The sequence below is a fragment of the Lissotriton vulgaris genome, chromosome 4_1 (assembly GCF_964263255.1).
Source record: "Lissotriton vulgaris chromosome 4_1, aLisVul1.2, whole genome shotgun sequence".
NCBI classification, from domain to species: Eukaryota; Metazoa; Chordata; class Amphibia; order Caudata; family Salamandridae; genus Lissotriton; species Lissotriton vulgaris.
In genome coordinates this window covers 2,063,893,911-2,063,919,321 of record NC_141691.1, presented here as the reverse complement: position 1 = coordinate 2,063,919,321, position 25,411 = coordinate 2,063,893,911, and the positions used below count along the sequence as shown (strand labels likewise).

The 25,411-nt window shown below is 47.3% G+C and overlaps 1 protein-coding gene across 1 annotated transcript in view; it reads right to left on the bottom strand.

The window, feature by feature from the left end:
* LOC147724986 (E3 ubiquitin-protein ligase TRIM39-like) overlaps nucleotides 1-25,411 on the bottom strand; it is a 225,001-nt gene that overhangs the window by 66,850 nt on the left and 132,740 nt on the right. Inside the window, exon 2 of the mRNA XM_086967097.1 lies at nucleotides 21,594-21,689. Within this exon, the coding sequence (XP_086823223.1) occupies nucleotides 21,594-21,689 (96 nt within the window). The remainder of the gene's footprint in view (nucleotides 1-21,593; nucleotides 21,690-25,411) is intronic.

The window sequence follows — 25,411 nt, the reverse complement described above, 5'->3', positions numbered from 1 at the left end:
AGGCGATTCTCGCAACAGGAAATCCTCATGGTTCACCGACGCCCTCAAAATCCCAAGGAAATCCTGCCGAACCCTCAAAAAAACTGGCGCCAGGATCAGACTACCGAAAACATGACTGCCCTCAAGAATGCCAATCGCGAACACCACCAGCGGATCCGCAACCCCAAAAGTGCATTGTTCAAAGAGCGGCTAGACAGCAACACCCACAACAGCAAGGAACTCTTCAGCATCGTCAAAGAGCTCTCCAACCCCAGCGCCAGCAACAACAACATCACACCATCACAAGACCTCTGCAACTCCCTCGACACATTCTTTTACCGCAAAATCGCAGACATACACGACAGCTTCGGACCCCAGACTCCGCCTCCAGCCACCGTACCACCGACCCCCAACACCATCCTCAGCACCTGGACCCCCATTAGCACTGAAGACACCACACATGTCATAAACACCATTCACTATGGCTCCCCCTCTGACCCTTGCCCCCATCACATCTTCAACAAAGCCGACATCATCATCGCACCCCACCTCCGGAACAACTCCTTCATGTCAGCCTCATTCCCTGAGAGCTGGAAGCACGCAGAAATTAACGCCCTTCTGAAGAAACCCACAGCAGACCCCAAAGACCTCAAGCACTTCCTCCCCATCTCTCTTCTTCCCTTCCGAGCTAAAGTCATCGAGAAGACCGTCAATAAACAGCTGACTACTTTCTTCGAGGCAAACAACTCGCTTGACCTGTCCCAGTCTGGATTTCGAGCCAAACACAGCACCGAGACCGCCCTCATTGCAGCCACAGATGACATCAGGACCCTAATGGACAACGAAGAAACTACCGCTCTCATCCTCCTAGACCTCTCAGCTGCCTTCGACACCATATGCCACCGCACCCTGATAACCCGCCTCTTCAATAAAGTGATCCAAGGAAAGGCCTCGGACTGGAACACCTTGTTCCTCTCCGACAGAACCCAGAGAGTCCGCCTACCCCCTTTCCGCTCAGCGGCCACCGGGATCATCTGCAGCGTACCCCAAGGCTCCTCATTCAGCCCAACCCTCTTCAATATCTACATGAGCCCCCTCGCCGCCATCGCACGCAAACACAACATCAACATCATCTCCTACGCCGACGACACCCAACTGATACTCTCCCTCACCAAAGACCCAGCCACCGCCAAAACCAACCTCCAGGAAGGAATGAAAGGCGTTGCAGAATGGATGAAACTTAGTCGCCTGAAGCTGAACTCAGACAAGATGGAGGTCCTCATCCTCGGACAATCCCCTTCCGCCTGGGACGACACCAGGTGGCCAACAGCGCTGGGCTCCGCACCAAAACCCACGGACTACGCACGCACCCTGGGATTCATCCTGGACTCCGCCCTCACTATGACCAAGCTAGTCAACGCCGTCTCGTCATCTTGCTTCAACACCCTGCGCATGCTCCGTAAAATCTTTCGGTGAATCCCCACCGAAACCAGAAAAACCGTCACCCAGGCCCTCGTCACCAGCCGACTGGACTACGGAAACGCCCTATACGCAGGAACCACAGCCAACCTTCAGAAACGACTCCAGCGCATACAGAACACCTCTGCACGACTCATCCTCGACATCCCCCGCCACAGCCACATATCCGCCCACCTGAGAAGCGTGCACTGGCTCCCCATCAGCAAGAGGATCACATTCAGGCTCCTCACCCACGCACACAAAGCACTTCACGACAATGGCCCAGAACACCTCAACAACCGCCTCTCGTTCTACATCCCCACTCGCCAGCTACACTCTGCCAGCCTCGCCCTCGCCACCGTCCCACGGATCCGCAGAACCACCACCGGAGGAATATCGTTCTCCTACCAGGCAGCCAAAACATGGAACTCCCTCCCCACACACCTACGACTGACCGAGGACCACCTCACCTTCAGGAAACACCTCAAGACCTGGCTTTTCGAGCAGTAGCGCCACCCCCCCTCACCCCTCCAGCGCCTTGAGACCCTCACGGGTGAGTAGCGCGCTCTATAAATGTTCTGATAGATTGATTGAAGGGAATCCTGTCTCCTGTTTCTCCACTTCAGCATTTAGGTCTCTTCCCACCATCTTCAGGGACGTCAGAAAAACACTTCTAATGTCTGTGAAAGTGACTTCACCTCACCATCACTCCAGTGACACAGATAAAAAGGTCTGGTCACAACTATATGATCACTAAAACGTGGTATGCTGCCACCACTGACAAAGACGGTAGTCTAATGTCATTTAAGGCTTGTTGAGCCCCTCTGGGTCCAGGACAGGCCTAGAACTGCTCTCATGCCTAGGCCTTCGTGCACGTGCTTGATTAATGTGGCACTGTGGGCAAAAATCCAAACACAGGATACCAGATACTTGCAGATAGACTCACCGGACAGGAACATGACTGTACACCATGCAGGGGAAATTCCTGCCCTAACACCGTATGAGAAGTGTTGTGTTCAGTGCCGAAGGCCTCATCTGAATTGTTGTGTCAAGCTCTTAAGGACATATATCAATTATTTTGGAAACAGTCCTGGAGGAGCAGTTTGGAGCACTGTGTTAAATGCGGGAAGTGACCTCTGAAGTGTTGTATATATGGCTCGCTGCCTCATCTGCAGTACTGCTACTACTACACAAGCCACATCTTTGATATTATACTTTCTTCGAGGGCTATATCTGAAGTGCCTCATTCATTGCTGGTGTCCTATCGGGAATATTGTGTCAATTGTCTATAACCCCATATTTGGTTGAGTGCTCAGCAGCTTCACTGAAAAGCTGCAACTTTTTATAGGGACCATATCTGGAATGTTGTGTCCAGTTCTGAAGCCCCTATCTCTGGCTTTATAAGGTTTTACATAGAGTTCTGGAGGCCACTTTTGATGTACATTAACATGTACTGGAGGACCCATTGTGGCCAGTTCTGGAGACAATGTCTTATGTGTTACTTCATGTTCCAGTCTTATTGTTTCCATTTCTTGGAGTTTCCTCTTGTGTTTATTGCCAGGTTCTGAAGTCCATATGTAGAATTTAGGGCCTGATTCACAGAACTAACTTAAGACAAAATCCTAAACTAGCTACCATTTTGGTATTTACAGAAGGCACTTACTCATTTTGGTATTCACAGAAGGCACTTACTCATTTTGGTATTCACAGAAGTTAGGAGTCCTAACTTTAGGACTCCTAAATGCTTTCTGTGAAAACCGAAAGTCTTAAAGTTAAGATTTGTCTCAGTTTAGGAGTAGTAAAGTTAGGACTCCTAAATGCCTTCTGTGAATACCGAAAGTCTTAAAGTTAGGATTTTTCTCAGTTTAGGAGTAGTAAAGTTAGGACTCCTAACTTCTGTGAATACCAAAATGAGTAAGTTCCTTCTGTGAATACCAAAATGGTAGTAAGTTTAGGATTTTGTCTTAAGTTAGTTCTGTGAATCGGGTCCTATGTGTCCAGTTCTGTAGCTCCATCTGGAGTATTGTGTTCACTTCTGGAGAATTAAGAGATGTTTTAATATTTACTTAAATGTTAATAAATTATTGGAATTGATATAGAATGTATTTGTTTATAACCATGTTTAATTTAGAGTTTTAGTTTAATTATGTAATGTTTCCATTCTGTTTACATTTTTAAATTCAAATAATGTATTCTTATGTTGTAACTTTTATTAATATGTCTTTTAATATTGTATATTTCTTAAAAATAATTAATTTTATGATCACAAAAAAATTGCTAACAATAAACATAATATATATATATATATTTATTTATATTAATATTTAAACATTTTTTAATTATGTTTCCATTTTAAAAATATTTTATCTTTTTTTAGTATGATCACAGAAAGGTTCGATAAACTTACTTTATACATATTTTATTTGTATTTTTTAAAACATATGAAACCTATATTTCACATTTGTTTGAAAGAAATATAAATATGGTGATTTATTTAGATTTGTTTTGGAGACGACGAAACACTATGAAGTAGGTGTGTCTTCCTGTAGCTCCCTGGCTGCCCGAGTCCCAACTCTTAATCCTGCCGCCTGTGTGCGGATCTGATATTAAAGGGGGGGAACTTGAGCTGCGCCCTTGTCGATGGAGAAAAGATTACCAAAGAACGGAGTGCCTTTGCCGCCACTGAAAAACAAGATGGCGCCTGTGTTGGATTGAATTGCGGCTGAGTGAGCTGGAGAGCCTCAGCGGGGCCTCAGAGTGTGGCTGTCCCTGTCTGAGCAGTGTGGGAACGACGGTAAGGGGGCCTAAGCAGTGCGGGACCCCCACCATCTCCTCCACACAGTTGAAATCTGGCACCCAGCTCTGGCCGAGGCCTGCTGCACACACCGGATGATCAGGCGTGCCAAGCAGGCAGTTTGGAGACAGACTGGTGGCAGATTGTGTCCCGGAGTCCCTGTGTTTGGGTTGGAGATGAGGAAGATGCCCACGTTGGGGGGAACGCACAGCGGCTCTCCTCCTGGGCTGATTGGAGCTGCTGCCCAGTTTCACTTCTCTGTGCCCTCCTCCCTTCAGATGGCCAATGCACTGTATTTCTGGATGGAAATCTGGGGGGGATTCCTCATCTCTGGATTTGCTTCGCCTTGGCAGGGAGCTCGAGGTCTGCCTCAAAGTCCTTTTAGGAACGTGGGCAGCTGCACTAATGCCGCCTGCCTAGATGCAAGCCTTGTCTGGCTGGAGGTGTTAGTCTACTTGGTCTGATCTACCTAGGGCTACAAATCATGGGGGGATATCCTTGATGTAGAATGGGCTTTTGATGCTGAACTGAACACTCCAACCCCACCCAATACTTATCAGGGGTGCGAAACAAACATAGCTGCTGGTCATGGTGCAGTTTGCTTTTGTTCCCACTGCTCATGGCTCAGGCAGCCTAAGAGCCTTGAAGCTATTTGGGTCTTCTGTTGGGAGGCCGGGGGCACAGTGGTATTCTGTTTTTGTCGTTCTCTTTCTCCCATCGCAGTTTTGACGAGGACCTGTAATGGGCCACATAGGAGTACAGTTACAAGTTGCCATACAATTTGGACTTTACACACTGCTGTATCTGACCTTGGTGGAGCAGATTGGGATGTTATGTTGATGGTTATCATTTTCTTTTAGTTAATGCAAGGGGGTTTGACCGGTATTGTCCAGATTTAGTTTATATGATGATGTGTCACAGGGCGGCGGAATGGGACCCAAGACAATAGCGCAGTGTTGATTACACGTGTTGCTTGTGTTCTGCTTCAGGAAGGACCTGGCCTGGCAGTTCAGGCTGGACTGTTGCAATGAGGAACAGGGTCAAGACTGATTTTCATATATAGCTAGGTCCAAACTGAGGTGGCATTGTGTGCACAATCACCATGGATTGGGATGCGGTCTCCAGTGATGACCAGTAGCAGTTATTAATCCAAGCATTCCATCCATCACTTTTTTGTATCCTTTGTTTTGTTCCAACAAGCCACACCCTCCAATGAAATCTGTTTTGGTCAGTAAAATGGGCTTGTTTCTTTCTCAGTTGGATGCTTCCTTGGGGACTGATCGATCAATGGAGGGCACGCAATAATGAGAGTAGGGAGTACATGTACATACTATTCTAGAATGCATGACCTACATGTATGGGTAGATAATTTGTCATGCAATAACGTTATGCATGGGTCACGCATGCTGAGTATCTTAGTAAATCTCGCTCAGATTATAGCCCATTCATGCTGTCATTGAACTGGGATTTAATCAGAAAGGCTATCCCGAATTGGAAGCTTAATGTAGAGGCGTTAGATATGCCGTTTTATTTACGGTACACTGGGGGAAGCCATTTGTAATTATTTTACTGGCAATTAGTGCATGGTATTTTCCTAGGAGTGGAGTGGGAGGCATTCAAAATTATGGTCAGGGGCCAGATGTATGAAGCACTGATCACCAAATACCAGTCGCAATTTGTGACCAGAATTTATTTTGCAACCATTGGCTTTTAGGAGTAGTAAAGTTAGGAATCCTAACTTTACTACTCCTAAATGCCTTTTGTGAATACCGAAAGTCGTAAAGTTAGGATTTTGTCCTAGTTTAGGAGTAGTAAAGTTGGGAATCCTAACTTTACTTCTCCTAAATGCCTTTTGTGAATACCGAAAGTCGTAAAGTTAGGATTTTGTCTCATATTACTTTTGAGAATCGGGCCCTATGTTTTCTATGCAATTAAATGTTTGTCTGTTCTAAAAGAGAAGCACTGGGCAGAGCCATTGTAGGATGGACACTCAACAGCAAAAGGCCTTAAACCCCACTGTTGTGACTCAGTATTTTGGACCACGTTTCTGCGTGTGTTCTTCTACTGTCATTTTGAGTTGCACGTTAGGTGTTTTTACTTGATGGATGGATGTGAAAAATGTTTTTCAGGAGCCCTTCCGCATGTACATTTATGCAGATCAGGTATAAGTGGAGACTGTTGGTACAGAATGCTGCTGCACAACTTTTATTGAAATTCCGTAGAGGTGGACATATCCGCCATCACCATAAGATGCTTCGATGGCTGCTGGTTAAAACGAGGATACAGTTTAAAGGCCTCAATTCGGCACATAGAGCCGTACTGGTCCTTTCTCTTTGGCCAAGAGGCTCTTTCTGTATCACCCTGCTAGAATCCTTTGCTCCTCTGGCGCCAAACTTGCTGTGGTCTTTGCTGTGATGGGTCATATCGTCTGCTTAGTGCAGGGACGCTCTTTGAGAAGCTGTGTGCTCTAAAATCCTTATTATTATTGACATTTTCCCAGCATTAATCAGTCAAGACCTGCAGCCAACCCGCAGGACACTTTACCCTGAAATTATGACACACCAGCAGAATCTTGGAAACTCACTAGTCAGATGAACCAGCCCTCAGCCAGACTTTGCCCATCACTAGCCGGACCATTCCTCCCACCATCAAGTGCTCATGACACACTAGCCAGACCGTAGGACTCAACAGCCAGGCAGAAGGACACACAAGTCTAGGCATGAGTCCCACCATCCTGACCTCCGAACCAAAGCGCTGGATCTTGACACATGCTGGCAGGATGTCTAAGCCCCACAGCCAGACTTTGTGAACGCCTAAACACATCTTGCATCTTCCAAGATGGACCTCCGGACCCACCAGCCTACTCTCTGCCCCCAGCAGCTGGACCTCAGCCCACACCAGTAGGACCTCAGGATCCATGGACCTAATATCAGGACCCACCAGGCTCACCAATCACATCTCAGTATTCACCATTCAAACCTCTGCCCCGTCAGACCTAACAGACTCCCAGCTTATCCTCCTGACCAACCAAGTGCCCCCCGCAGCCCCTAAGCGACATCTCTTGACCCCGCTCCACCATTCCTGGTGCTGGTCCCTGCTGTTTTATGGTCCTAAATCTTGTTCCTGGTGATCATCCTGGATGTCCTCCTCCTGGTCCATCAGGTCATGACCATGCTGGTCTTCCTCCTTGTTGTATTGCTTCTCTTCCTCACCCCCGGGGCTCTCTTCCGCCTGGGCTCTTTCTCCTGCTCCTGGTCCTCCTACACCTGTTCCTGGCTGGTGTCCTACTGGTCCTTCTTCTCATGGTGCCCCTGGTGGTCCTAGACTGCACCGCCTTCTCCCACACTCCACTCATCCCCACACCTACCTTAGGGTCAGCCTGTCACATAGATTTAACAGTATTATAGATGTGTTTATGCTGATGAGCGTGTTTAGGACGGAAAAAGAGACTTGTCCCAGCAGTGTCTGTTTTAGCCTTCCTAGTGCAGAGCACCAGTCTTCCCCAATCCACTAATGCTCTTGTTCCACCTCTCTGGGCTGCCTTACCGCATCTATTAAGGGCCTGACATCCACCCCAGCAAATGTTCAGCTTGGAATTCCAGACGTGAAATTACTGAATGAATAATGGGATGAACTGGTCCATAGGTCAGAGAACGAGAAGAAAAGTGTTCTCTAGATAAGGTACTAGCACACGGACCTGAGATATATAGGAACTTTGGGGTATCTCTAACCCATCACACCCATCACTCGTCCGGATCCTCAGCACACATTCTGCATGGGCCACCCACCACTGCTTCATCTCCACCACCCCTTATTCTCCACCACTGCTTCATCTCCACCACCCCTTGTTCTCCACCACCCCTTCATCTCCACCACCCCCTGTTCTCACCACTGCTTCATCTCCACCACCCCCTGTTCTCCACCACTGCTTCATCTCCTCCACCCCTTATTCTCCACCACCCCTTCATCTCCTCCACCCCTTATTCTCCACCACCCCTTCATCTCCACCACCCCTTATTCTCCACCACCCCTTCATCTCCTCCACCCCTTATTCTCCACCCCCTTTCATCTCCACCACCCCTTATTCTCCACCACCCCTTCATCTCCACCACTCCTGTTCTCCACCACTGCTTCATCTGCACCACCCCCTGTTCTCCACCACTGCTTCATCTTCTCCACCCCTTATTCTCCACCACCCCTTCATCTCCTCCACCTCTTATTCTCCACCACGCTTCATCTCCACCACCCCTTATTCTCCACCACCCCTTCATCTCCACCACCCCCTGTTCTCCACCACTGCTTCATCTCCACCACCCCCTGTTCTCCACCACCGCTTCATCTCCACCACCCCTTATTCTCCACCACCCCTTCATCTCCACCACCCCTTGTTCTCCACCAGTAGCCCCTCCCCATACACTCCAACACTCCAGATTAATGTGTGAAACTCCTGATTTTAGCAGTTAAAATTGGTTGAACTCGCCAATGTGTATTCTAAATCTTCCTCCCACGTTTTTCAAATGTTGCTGTTAATGTCCATCCTTCTTCTCTTGTCCCCTCCCCACTTACAGCTGTAAAAGATTTGCTTTTAAGGTTAAAAGACTTACAGTAAAAATTACAGTGCTTAAACTGTGGAAACACATTCTTTTCATCATTATAACTGATTCAATCATTAAATCATTCCTGCATTTAAAAAAAAAACATTACAAATATATTTGCCATATTATATAAATAAATCCCCATTAAACACTGTATATCCAATCATCGCTATTCTCTGTATTCATAAAGCTGCTGGGCCCTCCAAACAGAAGTTAATACAGTATTAATAACCACCAGATCACTAAACATTACTAACAATTGCATGCCAGTGTCTTTAACTGTCTTAAAACCAGAACTGGACATGGCATATCAAACAAACCCAAGCAAACACACAAAACGTGTAGCATACAACAAACTTTCGTCGGCGGGCCCAGACAGCCTTGCACCTGTTTTACCTTAGCTTTTAAGCCTTGTGGCTAAAACACCCGTATATAATGAACGCAACACACATGGCAAGGAATCACTTAGCAGCCGTGTTGTAGCCACTTTTCACTGTCATGCATTGTATTAAAAAAATTGTGCTACTTTAAACTGCACATTTTCAGTTGCAGGTAGATACCTAAACAAACATTGGTAGCTACAACAATTTTGCATGTTCTGTAGAGAAAAGGGTTATACCATGTTTCACTAACACACAACACTGCTATTGCAGAGTTAGCAGAAGTGCGAGCTTCCCTAGCACAAAGAATCGGTGCAAAACAAATGACAGCAGCAGGAGGAGCAGTGCTTGATCTGTCACACATACCAAACTGGTACCATACAGGAAACAGCAGCGAAAGCTTCCATTCCTCACATAATGGGTACAACTCCAACAACTCGCATATCAACAGTGCAAGCTTCCATTCTTTATGGAAAAGGTACAACTCACACAACTCACATATTAACAGGCAATCTTCCATTCCTCATGGCATAGGTACAACTCACATATAAACAGTGCAAGCTTTCATTCCTCGTGGCATTGATACAACTCACACAACTCACATATAAACAGTGCAAGCTTCCATTCCTTCCAGAATAGGTACAACTCACCCAACTCATCCAACTCGCATATCAACAGAGCAAGCTTCCATTCCTCATGAAATAGGTACAACTCACACAACTCATTTATTAACAGTGCAAGCTTCACATCCTCCCAGATTATGTACAACTCACCCTACTCACATATTAACAGGGTAAGCTTCCATTCCTTCCAAAATAGGTACAACTCACACAACTCACATATCAAAAGTACAAGCTTCCATTCCTTCCAGAATAGGTACAACTCACACAACTCACATATTAACAGTGCAAGCTTCCATTACTTCCAGAATAGGTACAACTCACACAACTCACATATTAACAGTGCAAGCTTCCATTTCTCATGGCATAGGTACAACTCACACAACTCGCATATCAACAGTGCAAGCTTCCATTCCTCCCAGAATATGTACAACTCACCCAACTCACATATTAACAGTGCAAGCTTCCATTCCTTCCACAATAGGTACATCTCACACAACTCACATATCAAAAGTGCAAGCTTCCATTCCTTCCAGAATAGGTACAACTCACGCAACTAACATATTAGCAGTGCAAGCTTCCATTCCTTATGGCATAGGTACAACTCACACAACTCGCATATCAACAGTGCAAGCTTCCATTCCTCCCAGAATATGTACAACTCACCCAACTCACATATTAACAGTGCAAGCTTCCATTCCTTCCACAATAGGTACATCTCACACAACTCACATATAAAAAGTGCAAGCTTCCATTCCTTCCAGAATAGGTACAACTCACGCAACTAACATATCAACAGAGCAAGCTTACCTTCTTAACAGAAAATGTACAGCTCACATAATTATTTTAAGCTTCTCTCCCACAAAAGAACGATACCGATGGGTCAACAGCAGTGCAAATGTCACTTCTTCATAGGCACAGCAGAGTAGTAGTAGTGCAAATTTCCTTCTCTCATACAACAGGTGCAGCTTGAAAAACATATTTCGAGCTTTGCTGCCTTACACAACAGGTACAGCCTGGAAAAGCATTACTAGCTTCACTTTCTCACACAACAGGTACAGCTTGGCAAGGCTCCACTAGTGAGTGAGCTGGACCACTGTGATGGGGAAAAAGAGTGGTTCTCCCCCCAGAAAGTTTTGAAAAAATGTGGAAAAGTGCTCAGAAATGTATTAGGGAAAAAGTAACACCCCAAAATTAATCAATCTTTAATTATTGCCCTGTGAGTGATTTCAAAGTGATTAGTGCTACCGAAAAAGAAACATGGAACCAAAGGAAACTGCCTCGTGGAAGTAGCAGCAGTGTGGGTGTATAGGAGCCGTGTGCTGTGATCACACTAGTGGAATAAGTGGCACAGGAATAGTGAATCGGGGTTCGGAGATTGTTTGTGTGCTGCAGGTGCAGATAGACACAGAGGGTTTCAGAGTGATTGTGAGAAGGAAACTCAGGAGGAGGGTTTCCCCCTCTATTTTTAGGTCTCGTCCTTCGCAACGCGCATGCGTTGCAAAGGAAAAAGACCTTGTCCAATAGCTTAGGCTTTTCAGCCAAACACGTGCACGTGTTCCATTGCCTTCAAAGGCAACGCGTGCACGTCAGGAGATTCACTCGCGGAAGCGCGTGCCACCATCTGACAGCAATTATCGCTCCCGCGAGTGAATCGCGCCCGCCCCCCTTCCCCCCCGTCGCGGGATGTGCTTGTGTTTTTTGGTTTTAATTCTCCTTCTTGAAAAATGCTGACACACAGCTAAAGCTGTTTTAGGGCAGACCTAAATGAAACATAGCCTGAGCAGGCGAACGAAGAAAGGATAACGGTGACTGATCAATGGAAAAGACAAACGTGTCTCTCAAATCTGAGAAACAACACAGTGTCATTGGAATCCATGTTCTGTCTTTTCATGGTGTGAGGGGCTGACCAGCTTTTTCTCCGGCTGTCTCGGAGGGCCCTGGGGGTAGGGGCACACCGGAGTACCTGCAGCCCAGCACATGAATATGAAATGTACCGGTGCTCTTTCAGCAGCAAGACCTGTGGGCTGAAAATTGTGTCTGCGTTCGTGTCGCTATTGATTTTCTCAATAATGGACTTGCCATTCCAGTGTGTGTTCATAATGCCATCTGCGCAAGCGCAGCTGAGGATAACGCCGTGTCCCTTCGCCACACTTGCAGAAACCCTGATGCCTGGCAAGCAAGAGAAACAGACGGAGCGGCTAATCTGCTTAACCAATATCAATTAAACAAAGTTTTAGTAAGTGCCGGTCTATTCCTACTTCTAAATACTCATATAATTCATCCACTCACCCACATATTTCCATCAACCCACACAAGCATATTTCAATCCACTAACAAGGAAACACTCATTTATCCACGGAGACCCAAGCATTCATCTATTCCCTCTCTCTTTTGTCCACCCAGCAATGCATCAACGCCCTTCTGTCTACACATCCTTCCACCCACCATCGCATCCACCCCCAGCCAGCTGTCCATCCCTCTATAGCACTGCACAGCCATGATTTTAAGCATTTTTCCAACCACCATCCACCTGCGTCTGCATGTGCTGCTACGTGTGCGGTCCGATTGTGTGTACATGTGCGTTCAAGTGCACATTCGGGGCGTGTCTGTAGGGAAATGAGCACCTGCACGTGCGGAGTTTGTCAATGCATTCAAAAGAAAACATGTACAAATGTATCAAGACCAGACCTATTGGCAAGGTTGGTTACTTTTTTACTTTCATTCTTACTTTTCATATATTTATATATTCTGAGACATTACTAAAGTGATGCATTTTTATATAAAATAAAACCTTGCAGGGCATTCCCAGTGTATTGCCGCTGTGATAAATATATAGCACCACTGCACTACCCCTTTTCCACCCCTCCACCCCTCTTCTACCTCTCTTCTACTTTTCTACCCCTCTACCCTTCTACCCCTCTAATACCCCTCTACCCTCTAGTACCCCACTTCTACCCCTCTACTACCCATCTTCTACCCCTCTTCTACCCCTATACCCCTCCTCTACCCTGCGACCCCTCTACTACCCCACTACCCCTCTTCTACCCCTCTACCCCTCCACCCCTCTAACCCTCTTCTACACCTCTTCTATCCCTCCACCCCTCTTCTACCCTCTACCCCTCTTCTACCCATCATCTACCCCTCTTCTACCCCTCCCCTACACCTCTATAACCCTTCCACCCCTCCACCCCTCTTCTACCCCTCTACCCCTCTTCAACACCTCTACCCCTTTACTACCCCTCTTCTACCCCTCTACCATCCCTTTACCACCCCTCTACCGCATCCTTCTACCCCTCTGCCCCTCTTCTACCCTTCTACCCCTCTGCCCCTCTTCTACCCCTCTACCCATCTTCTACCCCTCTACCCCTCTTCTACCCCTCTACTGTTCTACCCCACTACCCCTCTACTACCCCTCTACCCCACGACCCCTCTACCCCACTACCCCTCTACTACCCCTCTACCCCTCTTTTACATATCTTCTACCACTGTACCCCTCTTTTACCACTCTAACCCTCTACCCATCTTCTACTCCTCTTTCCTCCCTCTTCTACCCCTCTACCCCTCTTCTGCCTCTCTACCCCTCTTCTACCTCTCTACCCCTCTTCTACCTTGCTACCCCTCTTCTATCCCTCTTCTACCCTGCGGTGGACTAAGTGGCAGCCGGAGCCTGATAGCACTGCTTATCCTTCTACCCCTCTACTGTTCTACCCCACTACCCCTCTACTACCCTCTACCCCACAGCCCCTCTACCCCTCGTCTACCCATCTTCTACCCCTCTACTACTTGTATACCCCTCTTCTTCCCCCCTTCTTCCCCTCTTCTACCCCTCAACCCCTCAACGCCTCTACCCCTCTTCAACCCCTGTACCTCTCTACTACCTCTCTACACCTCTACCCCTCTTCTACCCCTCTACCATCCCTCTACCACCCTGCTTCCCCTACTCTACCACCCTTCTACCCCTCTGCCCCTCTTTCATCCCTCTACCCCTCTTCTACCCCTCTGCCCCTCTTCTACCCCTCTACCCTTCTTCTACCCCTCGTCTTCCCCTCTACTCCACTTCTACCCCTCTGCTGTTTTACCCCTCTACTACCCCTCTGCCCCACTACCCCCTACCCCTGTACTCCACTACCCCACTACCCCTCTACTACCCCTCTTCTACCCCTCTTCTACCCCGTACCCCTCTTCTACCCCTCTACCCCTCTTTTACCCCTCCACCCTTCTTTTACCCCTCTTCTACCCCTCTAACTCTCTTCTACCCCTCTAACCCTCTTCTAGCCCTCTACCCTTCTTCTACCCCTCTTTTACCCATCCCTCTACCACCCCTCTACCATCCTTTGACCCCTCTGCCATCCTTCTACCCCTCTACCATCCTTCTACCCTCTACCCATCTTCTACCCTTCTACCCCTCTACCCCACTTCTACTCCTCTACTGTTCTACCCATATGCCCCACTACCCATCTACCCCACTACCCCTCTACTGCCCCTCTACCCTTTTTCTGCCCCTCTTCTACCACTCTTATACCCCACTACCCCTCTTCTAGCCCTCTTCTACCCCTCTTCCCCTCTTCTAACCCTCTACCCCTATTCTAGCCCTCTTCTACCCCTCTACCCCTCTTCTATCCCTCTACCCCTCTGCCCCTCTTCTATCCCTCTTCTACCCCTCTACTAGCCCTCTTCCGACCCTCTTCTAGCCCTCTTCTACCCCTCTACCCCTCTTCTATCCCTCTTCTACCCTGCGGTGGACTAGGTGGCAGCCGGAGCCTGATAGCACTGCTTGTCCTTTTGAGGAAAAAAAAACATTGGCATAGCCAATAGGTCTCGCATTTGGGACCTTATAAGTGTTTAGTTATGCAGCACAATATCATTGGTACAACAACATCGACTGCTGCATGGCTAAGCACTTATAAGGTCCTAAAGGCGAGACCTATTGGTTAGGCCAATGCTTGTTTCTTTCTTTTGTCACCATAATGTAAAGTATGAGGGTTTGAGTTATCAGATGACATCAGATGATCAGCTATTGCCCTTTGGCCCCATTGAAGGGAGGAAGACTAAAGGTCTGTCTGTATGTATACGTGTTTGTATGTATGTATGTAGCACTTGTGTAGCACAAATTTAGCCAAAGAGCAGCGCAATGCTGTACAAGGTCAAATGCAAGTGTAAAGTCAAGGAGCGATAGAAGAGGTAGCCGGGTTGAGGATAGTTAATGCCCTGAAATTAAGTGTACTTTAAAGAGGTGTTTCTTCAACTTTTATCTAATTCGGAGCAGTGTTGAGATGACCCTGATGGATGCAGGGGTGTTGTACCAGATCCTGGGTGCATAAACGGAAAGGCCTGTTGCCTTGTTTTTTCTTCTTTTTTACACTTATTGAAGATGGCCTGGCTGCCTGTGTGCTGAGAACCACCAGAGTGGTGAGCTTGTCTGCGAAATAAGGAGGAGGGAATAACAGAGGATTGTGTCAGGGGGCGGAGTCAGAGGTGTGACTAAAAAGAGCAAAACATACTAACTTTTGGTATGTATGGCTTTTTACTGACCAGTTACAGCTTATAACAAACGTTATTAATTATAACCAATGGATACACGTTTATTTGAGGTTTAATATATGCGTTAATGACATTAAAATACATTTACAATGTTGGATACCTTTTCAATCACAGAAAGTCCCAAATACGCTTATAAGTTGAACCAGACCCAATTGTGCTCCGAGCCATTCAGTTTCTTTCATCAGCACTTCTCTCTTTTTTTAACTGTTTCTGAACATAAAATTTGGGTTTAAATTCTGACAGGAGACCCGACGTGTTGGGGAGTACTGTTGATTACATCATTCTGTGCCCCTCTGTCAATGTAAAATTGTAGTCTTACATTTTTTATGTGCTTCACGCAACATGTCATGAAGCCAGCATTTGTTGCCACCTGGTTTCCTGGTATTGTGTCTAGAAATAGCACTAAAAAATGAATATATACACCTAAAAAAAACAGGCTGCTTCATGCCACTGGGGCTATATTATAGATATAGCGCTCCGGGGCACAGCGGATGTGTGTGGGCCAGATTTTTGCACTATAGATTTACAGATCGAGATGAGCAAGTAAATAAATTAACAAGGGGAACCGAGCGGAGCCCAGTGCGAGCCTAGCCCTGACGATGTTTGGCGAGTAAACTGCGTAACAAACATACATTTATGAAAAAGATTCCTAAAAATTAAAAAGTGCCTTTCTTCAACATGCACAAGTGTTTCAGCTTAGCACATTACATTTTATCACTGCCTTGAGGGATTTATTAAAAATGACAGTTTTAAAATATGAACTTAAAAAATATTGATGTCCCTCTAACCCCTTCCATGCAGTGAGTAAATTAATAGGCAAGTCCTTTGTCATGTGCACTCAGTATTTGCCATATATTCTTACATTGAGTAGCATTGTGGTTTATATAAATGCGACACAACAGATACTTGTATAATATATACCTGAATTCTTGTATTTCAGAGTGCCCTCAAATGCAATGGGGAAAAAAAAGCACTGTCAAATAAAATATTTGACTAGGATCCAACAGTTTGGTCAAGTGAGGAAGCCTGGAAAATTCCTCGGTTTTCTGATTTCACATTGTGCCATTCATCCTCTAGATGGGCATCTATTTCCCACTCCTGTACTTATTCTGAGGTCAATGTGTTTTTCTTTCATTCTTGGCACTTTAGGTTAGTGTGGTGGCAGACAGAAGCAACATCAAAGCTCAGAGCTCATTTTGGGATCAAGGGTCAAAGAGTACTTCGAAGGGAGCCAGAGCCAGGCCTCTGGCTCGAGCTTTCAGTGGCTCGCCCATCTCTGATTACTAAAGGGTCATCAGACACTTGCATGCCTCCTTTGTAAATTAGATCTCGCCAGCACTAAAGGTGAACCAAAGTGATCCCAACAAGGTGCACCCAGATGTAAATAAGAGTACCCTTTGCCTTAACACTAATGCCATGTTAAGCCACAGGCACAAAGGCAAAGAGTCACCCCCTGTGAGAAGGTCAAGAAGGTTTCAGGGCACCCAGGCACCAGATTGCAGGCAGGTGGCATCAGTGCACCCATCTGCAGGGGAATATCTGCCCCCCTTTGAGATGGGCACCTACCTGCAATAAAAGACAGACCAGCGACTTCAAATATCAGGTCTGCCGTGCCTTTCACTAATGCGCTGTTCACAATGCAGGCGTGAGTTACCGCAATGAATGTGTAAGGACGCAGTGTGCCGTCTGCGCATGGTGTACCCAGTTAATGTATGCCACAGCACAGAGAGGGGCAGTGCATCCCATACATGGCCATGGCGCATCCGATCTGCCACATGTGTTAAATGGAGAGATAACCCCTGCGTTCTCCTTCAGGAGCAGTGCACCTGAGGTGATGTGGTTTGCCACGTTTTTACCCTGTGCAAGTGTTGTTTGTGGAAGTGAATGGACCGCCATTTACCTAATCTTAAAAAATGGATTAGGTACCCCTCGTCATTTTACCACTGCGGAGCACTAGGGAAGCGCTGCTTCAGGTTAATCCATCGGGTAGGCAGGTTAGTGTAAAGCCTTTTAATTTTTGTGAGGGTGTGACTGCAGCAAGTGCAACTTTAGCTGTAGGGTGGAGAATGTACTTAAGTGTTGCATGGTATAGCCAACATGATATCTCACTGTTTTGTTTATCACTATCATTAAGGCGTAAAATGGAAAACTGCCTCAAACCTTTCCCTACTGAAACAAGCATTTGCAATGCAATAGGTCTTGCAGTTGTGAGAGTTTGAGCTATTTGCATTGTAAATGGCAATGCCTTTTATTTACTTGTTGGTTTTTAAAACATAAATAAAAGTCATTGTCATTTATAATGGCAATAGCTTAAACTCTCACAAATGCGAGACCTATTGCATTGCAAATGCTTGTTTTTAAAAGCGCCAAAGTTTGTGCACAGTTAAGCATGGGCAGAAAATCCGTTCCGCTCGCGGATTTTGCGGATTTTCGGTAAATTCGCAATCCGCGAACGCTCGCGAATTTACCGAAAATCTGCAAATTCGCACGCAGCGGATTTTTTTTTCTTGGTGATACAATTTTGCGGCGTGCAGTGTAAGTTCGCAATTGCGAACATGTAGGTACGGGCGGGCAGCAACAATCTCGCACTCGCAAAATTACAAAAATTGCAATTCTGCACAAGAAATCTACTAGCAAGCAGCATAGACCTTCTGAAAATGATGATTTTTATCAGAATAACTCCTCAGGTTGACATTTGCCTGCACTTTTTTTGGATTTGAGGCCTTTTGATTATCTTTGGATAACTTTTGGATTAGAAATCAACTTTCTCATATAAGCTTGTTTGGGGTATTACAGTTGCTGTAATGCTGTTCTGCAGAAAAACGAGTTTTGCAATAGTGAAAGAATTCAGCAGGTTCAAAAGTTCAAACTCATCATTAGTAACCATTCCCTGTAGTGCTTCCTGACAAGGGCCCCTCCAGAGTTCAGTTGCTAGTTGCAACAATTGTATGACCCTACTCTGACCCTCACAGCAGGCTCATAGAATAGCTACAAGTAGGCCACAAAGGTCCTGGGAAAAACAGAAAGCAAATTACAGATAAGGAAGCAGGTGCCAGACTGGAATTTTAAAACAGTGACACATTAATAAATCAACCCCAAATTAATTCATGTCAGTTGAAGCAGGCAGGTGTGCTTGCTTTTTCCCCCCATAATCTACAGTGATGATGAACCAGAGGGTGGCATTGATGTACCAGAGGGTGGCATCGGTGAAACAGAGGGTGGCAGGGGTGAAACAGAGGGTGCTGGGAACCTGTGATGATGAACCAGACGTAGAAACAACATAATCGTGACCGTTGCGAGCCGACATGTAAGTTCGCAATTGCGAACTGGTACAAAACCCTCGCGAACTGGCAGAAATCCTTGCGAACTGGCAGAAATCCTTGCGAACACAAAAAAAAAATCTGCAAATTCGCGAGAATTCGCAGATTTTGCGGATTGCGAGTTCGCAAATTCGCAAAATTCGCGAACGCCAGATTCGCAAAATTCGCCCATGCTTATGCACAGTCTGTCACAAATTCCACACCTGAAGTGCTCTCCCTTTCCTTGTGGTGTCATCAGTCTGATGTGACTATTGAATTGTTCACAGTGGGGGCAGGCAGGGAGCCCGTTACTAAATGAGGTGTAAATGACTGCAGCAGCAGGGCCACCAAAGGAAGCCATTTTTGCTGCTGATTGATTACACCTCCAGTGAAACACTTCTCCTACAGTGTTGTTGGGCAGGCTCCTGGCCCCAGATTTAGAGGGGAAGGGGGAGGAGGTTGTGGTGACTTCAGAGGCCTTCCTCAATCTGCATCGCACAGGGCTGGACCGTCTCGCAATACTTTTTACATTAGACCAGCCCTGCCGTCCCGGGACGCATTTTTAAAATAAAGAAGTAGGGGAACGGACTGTGTTAAATTTAAAAAGTAGGGGCACGCCATGCCCTTCCGATCCCGCCCACTTCTACCACTGCTTGAATGTCATCACCTGTCACAGCGGAGATCCGGGCTGGATGCAGCCGATGGTCGCGTGCCAGTGGTGATAAATGTTCACTATTGTTGATGGTGCTTTCACTTTTCGGACCAGCTCTTTCTCCCGGCCTGAGGCTTCGCCATGTGCACCTGGTTTAATAACACCTTCACACTTCTGGGGTGTGATATTCAAGTATCCTCTGCCCTCTTAAAAGCAGTTTAATGCAAGCGCAAAATAGACCACTTCGAACATGAGTTATGATATTATTTCAGGTGAGATCCAGGTGATAATGGTGATCTGCCCACATTTTCAAAAATTTATAATTGATTCCTAATAAAAATAATTCGATATTTCCATAAAAGTACCTTAAATAGACCTTTGCAGTGACTCAGAGTTTGAAACTAATACTGTAGGATCATGTTAAGTCAACCTTAAAATCTCTTCGGCGACTCCCAGCTCCACTCGGGACTGAATCTGAAATGGTCTGTTCTGTTCATAAAGCTGTGAAGAGCGAGGCATGGCCAAGGGTCAAACATGTCATTCACGTCCCTCCCGCACCCTTTTAGTCATCCACCTGTGAGAGGAGATCATCCTCGTCTGGAGAGATCCTGGCTGACAGGGGGAATCCAAGATGTGTCCTATGATGGACGAAAAGGATTGAAGGGCCAGATGTACGACACTCAAAATAGCGCCTCGCAAATTGCGAGTTTTTTGCGACTCACGATTTGCAAAGCGCTATTATGCATGTACAACAGTGTTATTACACTGTTTAGCGATTCCCAATGGGGTCGCAAATACAGGCTCATGAATATTAATGAGCCTCTCGCAATTTTCGACCCCATTGGGAATGGCAGACCCTCCCAGGAATGGTGGCCTGCTGGGCTCAGCTGACCACCATGTCTGGGACCGCTTTTAAAAAAAGTAGGTTTTTTTCCGAAATGCATCGGGTTTTCCTTATGAGAAAACTGAACAATTAAAAAAAAAAATCTAACGTTTTCATTTCTTTTTTAAGGACAGGCAGTGGTCCTTGGGACCACTGCCTGCCCTTAAAAAATAAATTTTCTCTGTTTTTGCAAAGGGGAAGGGGTCCGAAGGTGACATGGGTGCCTGTGGAGAAGACGTGGTCTAGCGTGTGGCCATCGGCGTGGGTGGGTTTGGTGACGAGATGTTTGAGGCCGAGGTTTGCGAGGTTGTCGATCAGGGTGGCGGAGTTGGCGTCGTTGTTGATCTCGAGGTGGAAGTTCAGTCCTGAGGAGGAAGTAGTCCGTGTAGGCGAGTGCGTGGGTGCTGGCGAGGTGTAGTCGCTGAACTGAGCCCGGGTTCCGGGGGTTCTGTAGATGAGTGTTCCTCTGAGGGTGGTGTTGGGGTCGGTGTGGATCCAGATGTGCAGATGTTCGGCGGTGTTGAGGGTGTCGTCTGCATGGGTGGCGACCTTGAGGGTGAACTTGTGGAAAATGGATATTCCTCCTCCGGTTCCGTTGGCAAGTTCCCTGCGGGTGATCTTGTAGCCGTACAGGATGGCTATGGCGATGTACGGCGCTGAGGAGTCGTTCCACCAGGTCTCGGTCAGGGAGGCCACGTCTGGGGCGGAGGTGTCAAGCAGATCCCAGAGCTCGACAGCGTGTTTGCATGCAGAGCGGGTGTTGAGGAGTATGCAACGGAGGTGGTTGGGTCCAGTCCTTGGAGGTTTGTTGGTTCTGTTGCAGCTGCAGATGTGGCAGGAGAAGGGTCCGTGGGTCCGTTTGGGGTGGCCTGGAAGCAGGTGTGGTTTTGGCCGGTGTTGAGTGCGTGGATGCTGCTGGCGTTGTAGTGGAGTCTGGTGTTGTGGCGTTCGCTGGGTCCGGGGGTTCTGGCACTGGGTCCGGGGGTGCTGGCGCTGGGCGCGGTCCAGGCATGGACAGATTTGCCTTAGGCGCGTCTTCGGAGCGCCAGCGGCGTGGCTGCGCAGTTACCACCATTTAAATTGGAGTTGGGAGGGAGGAGCAGCTGGGAGGCGGGAGGCAGGGGAAGCGAATGGGTGTGGGGGGCAGGCCGCAGGGGCAGCAGCGGTGGGAGAGTGAGCAGTGGGAAATGGGGGGGCGAGGAAGAATAGCGCCCAGGGACGGGCAGCAGAGAGACCAGGGATGCAGGGCACAAGAGCTGGTGGAGCTGCAGTGGGGGGAGGGAGCGACCTACCTGTATCTGTATCTCTTACCTGGACAGGCACATAAACAGAGCTGCACATACACAATAACTGATCCTTATCTGCGCAACACTCACGCCTGCCACTCACCCTCAGGGTGTTACACTGTCCCTCCTCATTGAGTTTAGACTTCAGAATGTGTCCCATCTCTTTCCTCAAAGGACTCAGCCAGTCCTGGAGCTTCACCTGCAGAGAGGAAAGAACACACATGACAACTGTAGCTCTGTAAAGTGAGGTTGTTCATGGAAAATTAATCACTATATCAACATCCAGACTTATGCAAATTGTGAGTACCAACCACAAATCTTCACATTTATAGAACCAGTCACACATACCCTAATTACACGTTTTAGCCACAGCTATCCAGATTACATGTACCAGCCACACATCTAAAATATTAATATCTGGAACACATGTACAGATTATAAATACGAGGCCACATGTTTCCAGATCCTGCGTACAGCCACACATGTACAGATTGTAAGTACCAGGCCACGTGTTTCTGGCACATGTGTTTTAGCCACTCTCAGTCCTGGCACCATTGGCGTGGGTCTCCCTTCCATTTTTAGGTCTCAGCCTGATCCAGCGCTTCGCTGGTGTGGCAGAGACATTTAGTAGACTGCTTAGGAAAGTGCTACTTTTCCAGCAACCAGCTTACTATCGCGCACACAAGCATGTGCGTGACGTGCAGCTCACCTTTTTCACTGTGTGCGTGTGCACAACTCATTTTTAGGTCTCGCCTAGGCAGTGCACTGCTAGGAGGGACCACTTGGAATCGTTCCAGGCTTCACTTTAAACTTGTGCATATTTTGCACTGTTTCCTATTAGTGCTCATGCATGTATGGCGTTTACCTCGCGGGAGCCAGCAGCACCGCCATCTGTTAGTAATTATCGTGGTGCTGGTTCGCGCAAGGTAAACGCACCATACATGGACTTCCAGCTTCCAGCTATGCGCGACACCGAACCACCCAGCTGCCATGGCCCGAGCTCCCTAAAGAATCAGAGTGGAGATCTAGCCTTGTTGTTGTATTCATTGGCAGCCCACATAAATACCTTTTTCCCGACCTTTTAAAATACGAGGTTTATTGAACTCCTGTCCGGACGATGCATCCCGTAACAACTTTCAAGCGCCTTGTGGACTGTGGATTGGTTTCCTGAGCCGGCCCTTGTACACTCGCCCGAGCTGGTACCCTGCCTTAGTCTGTCAACTTTCATCAGTAGAGATGTGTCCCCAGGCCCCAGTCAGGCTGGGCCTTTTCCAATGACAACAGACACACATTAAACTTAGCCCTGCGCTGCACTCTTTTTTGGGGACCACTGGAACAAGGACTTATTTTTAATAGTCAGTCTTTGGACCAAGCATTCGAGAGAAAGACAGAAACATCGGAGATCAGTAGGGAACAAAGTAAGAGGTGGAAAAAACCTTCAAGAGTAACATAACGAGAAAGGAAGTGTAGGGTGGTGGTAGGAGGATGCTGAGATGGAGTCAATGATATGCTGCGGAGGCGTCCCCCTCTGAAGAAATACTTCAAGCCATGCAGTATGCACAGCCGGCATGGCGAGGAGGTCTGCTCAGATTCTACCATCAGACGAGACCATTCAGCACTGCAGGTGGCATCAACGTGAAGTGAACAGGTGTATTAAGGCCGTCCTGCACCCAGGGCTGTGTTTCCGAGCCATTTACGCTCCCTCTCTTAGGATGTGTGCTGGCCCGGTGGGGGAAGTGGAGTGGTGGGAGAGGTAGAGCTAGGCGTTGCCAGGGCATATTTGCCTGACAGGTACGTGCTAGCTGAGTGTTTAATCATTTGCAACAGGTACACCAGCAGAAAGGCATTTACTGATTTTTTTGAGTGTTTGAGCCATGTTTTTTTTGAGTACCTGCCCATCCACATTCCAGTACTTCACTGGGTCTCAGATATCTCTGCTGGAAGCTTAATATGACTATGAGGCGGAGGCCTGGCCATCATCCTAAAAGACAAGCACTGCTGCCGCACCACTACCGAAGCCATTCCTGAGTGCGAGAGTCTAGCATTTAGCATAGACTTCACTGCAAACATCTCCTTCTCTGGTACTCTGATTTACCGGCCCCCGGAACCAGCCAAGCTGTTTCACAAATCCCTACCAGATATTATAGCCAACCGTATGGTAACCCCCGCCAATTACACGGTTCTAGGGGATTTTAATTTTCATTTTAACTCTCCCACAGATCTCACCGCTATGGAATTGATAGACGACCTCGCAGCCCTACAGTTGACCCAGCTGGTCACAGCTCCCACCCATGAAAAGGGTAATCTCCTAGACCCAATATTTAGCAACTGCACGGAGCTAACAGTGGGGCAACCCATCCGTCTTCCGTGGTCGGACCACTGCCTAATCCCACTCACCTGGCTCACCAACAAGTCCTCCCCACCCATCCCCCAACCCGTAATCAAGCGCAACTGGAAAAAACTCCCTTTAGAGCCTTGGATAACCAACCTCGAGTGCTCTCGCCCACCATCCTGCACAGACCCCAACCAAGCAAATAAATACTATGAGAGTTGGGTCAGGGACTCACTAGACACTATCCTACCTCTACGGAAATCTATACCAAAGAGGCTAAACAAAACTGCACCTTGGTTCTCAGACACTCTGAGAGACCAAAAACGCCTCTGCAGAAAAAAAGAGAGAGCCTGGCGACTAGATTTTCACCCTGATAAAAAATCCCAATATAAAGAGGCAATCAAAGCCTATAGAAACGGGGTCAGGATGGCACAGACCTCCTACTTCGCAGATAAAATTATGGCAGCTAACTCAAAACCTAAGGAGATTTTCCACTTAATAAAAAACTGCATTAAAGTGAATTCTGCCCCCCCCTTGACAAAAACGTTGGTACAATGCAACGAGCTAGCAGATTTTTTTCATGATAAAGTTTCTCAAATTTACTCCTCTTTCCCGGTAGCAGCCAATAACCCAGGACCACCCAATCATTCTCCTGTAACCACTCCCCCCCCCCAGATCAGCCTACTTTAGAACGCTTCCCTCCACTAGACATAGACACCCTTCACAAACTGGCACAGCAGGTTAAATCCGGCTCTCCCCGCGACCCGGCACCTCCGGAGATACTGCTCCAGGCTAGCCAAGCCATCCTCCCCGTGGTTCTTGACCTACTCAACTCCTCCATCTCCTCGTGTACAGTACCCACTGGATGGAAAAGAGCTATGGTTCGGGCACTACTAAAAAAAAAAAACACTCTTAACCCAGAAGACCACTCCAGCTACCGACCAATCTCATTACTTCCTTGGGTAAGTAAGGTGCTGGAGAAGTACATAAATTCCCAATTAGTACAATTCTTGGAAAATAACCTGCTCCTGGACCCAACCCAGACAGGATTCAGGCCCAAGCACGGCACTGAAACTGCACTACTTGCAATCACCGAAGAGTCACAAAGGATACTAGATCAGGGAGGATCAGTGGCAGTGATCCTCCTTGATCTAAGTGCGGCCTTTGACACGGTCAGCTATGCCACCTTGCTGAACCGTCTATGTAACACCGGCGTCACAGGTGAGGCTCTAAGGTGGTTTGACTCCTTCCTCAACAATAGATCCTTTCAGATCTTTGACGGGGATACAGTGTCAGCCATCAAATTCCTGAACTGCGGGGTACCGCAAGGCTCCTCATTAAGCCCTGCGCTGTTTAACGTATATATGAGGCCGCTGGCTGGGATCGTCGAACCATACGGAATAAAAATTGTTTCGTATGCCGACGATACCCAGCTAGTGGTCTCATTGGCGCAAGAGGGTACCAGACACACGTCAGCAGGTCTGATGAAATGCCTTGAGGACGTCAAGGAGTGGATGACTTGCTCCTCCTTAAAACTTAACGGAGACAAGACTGAGCTCATGCTCCTGGGCTCAGTATCCCCAGTATCG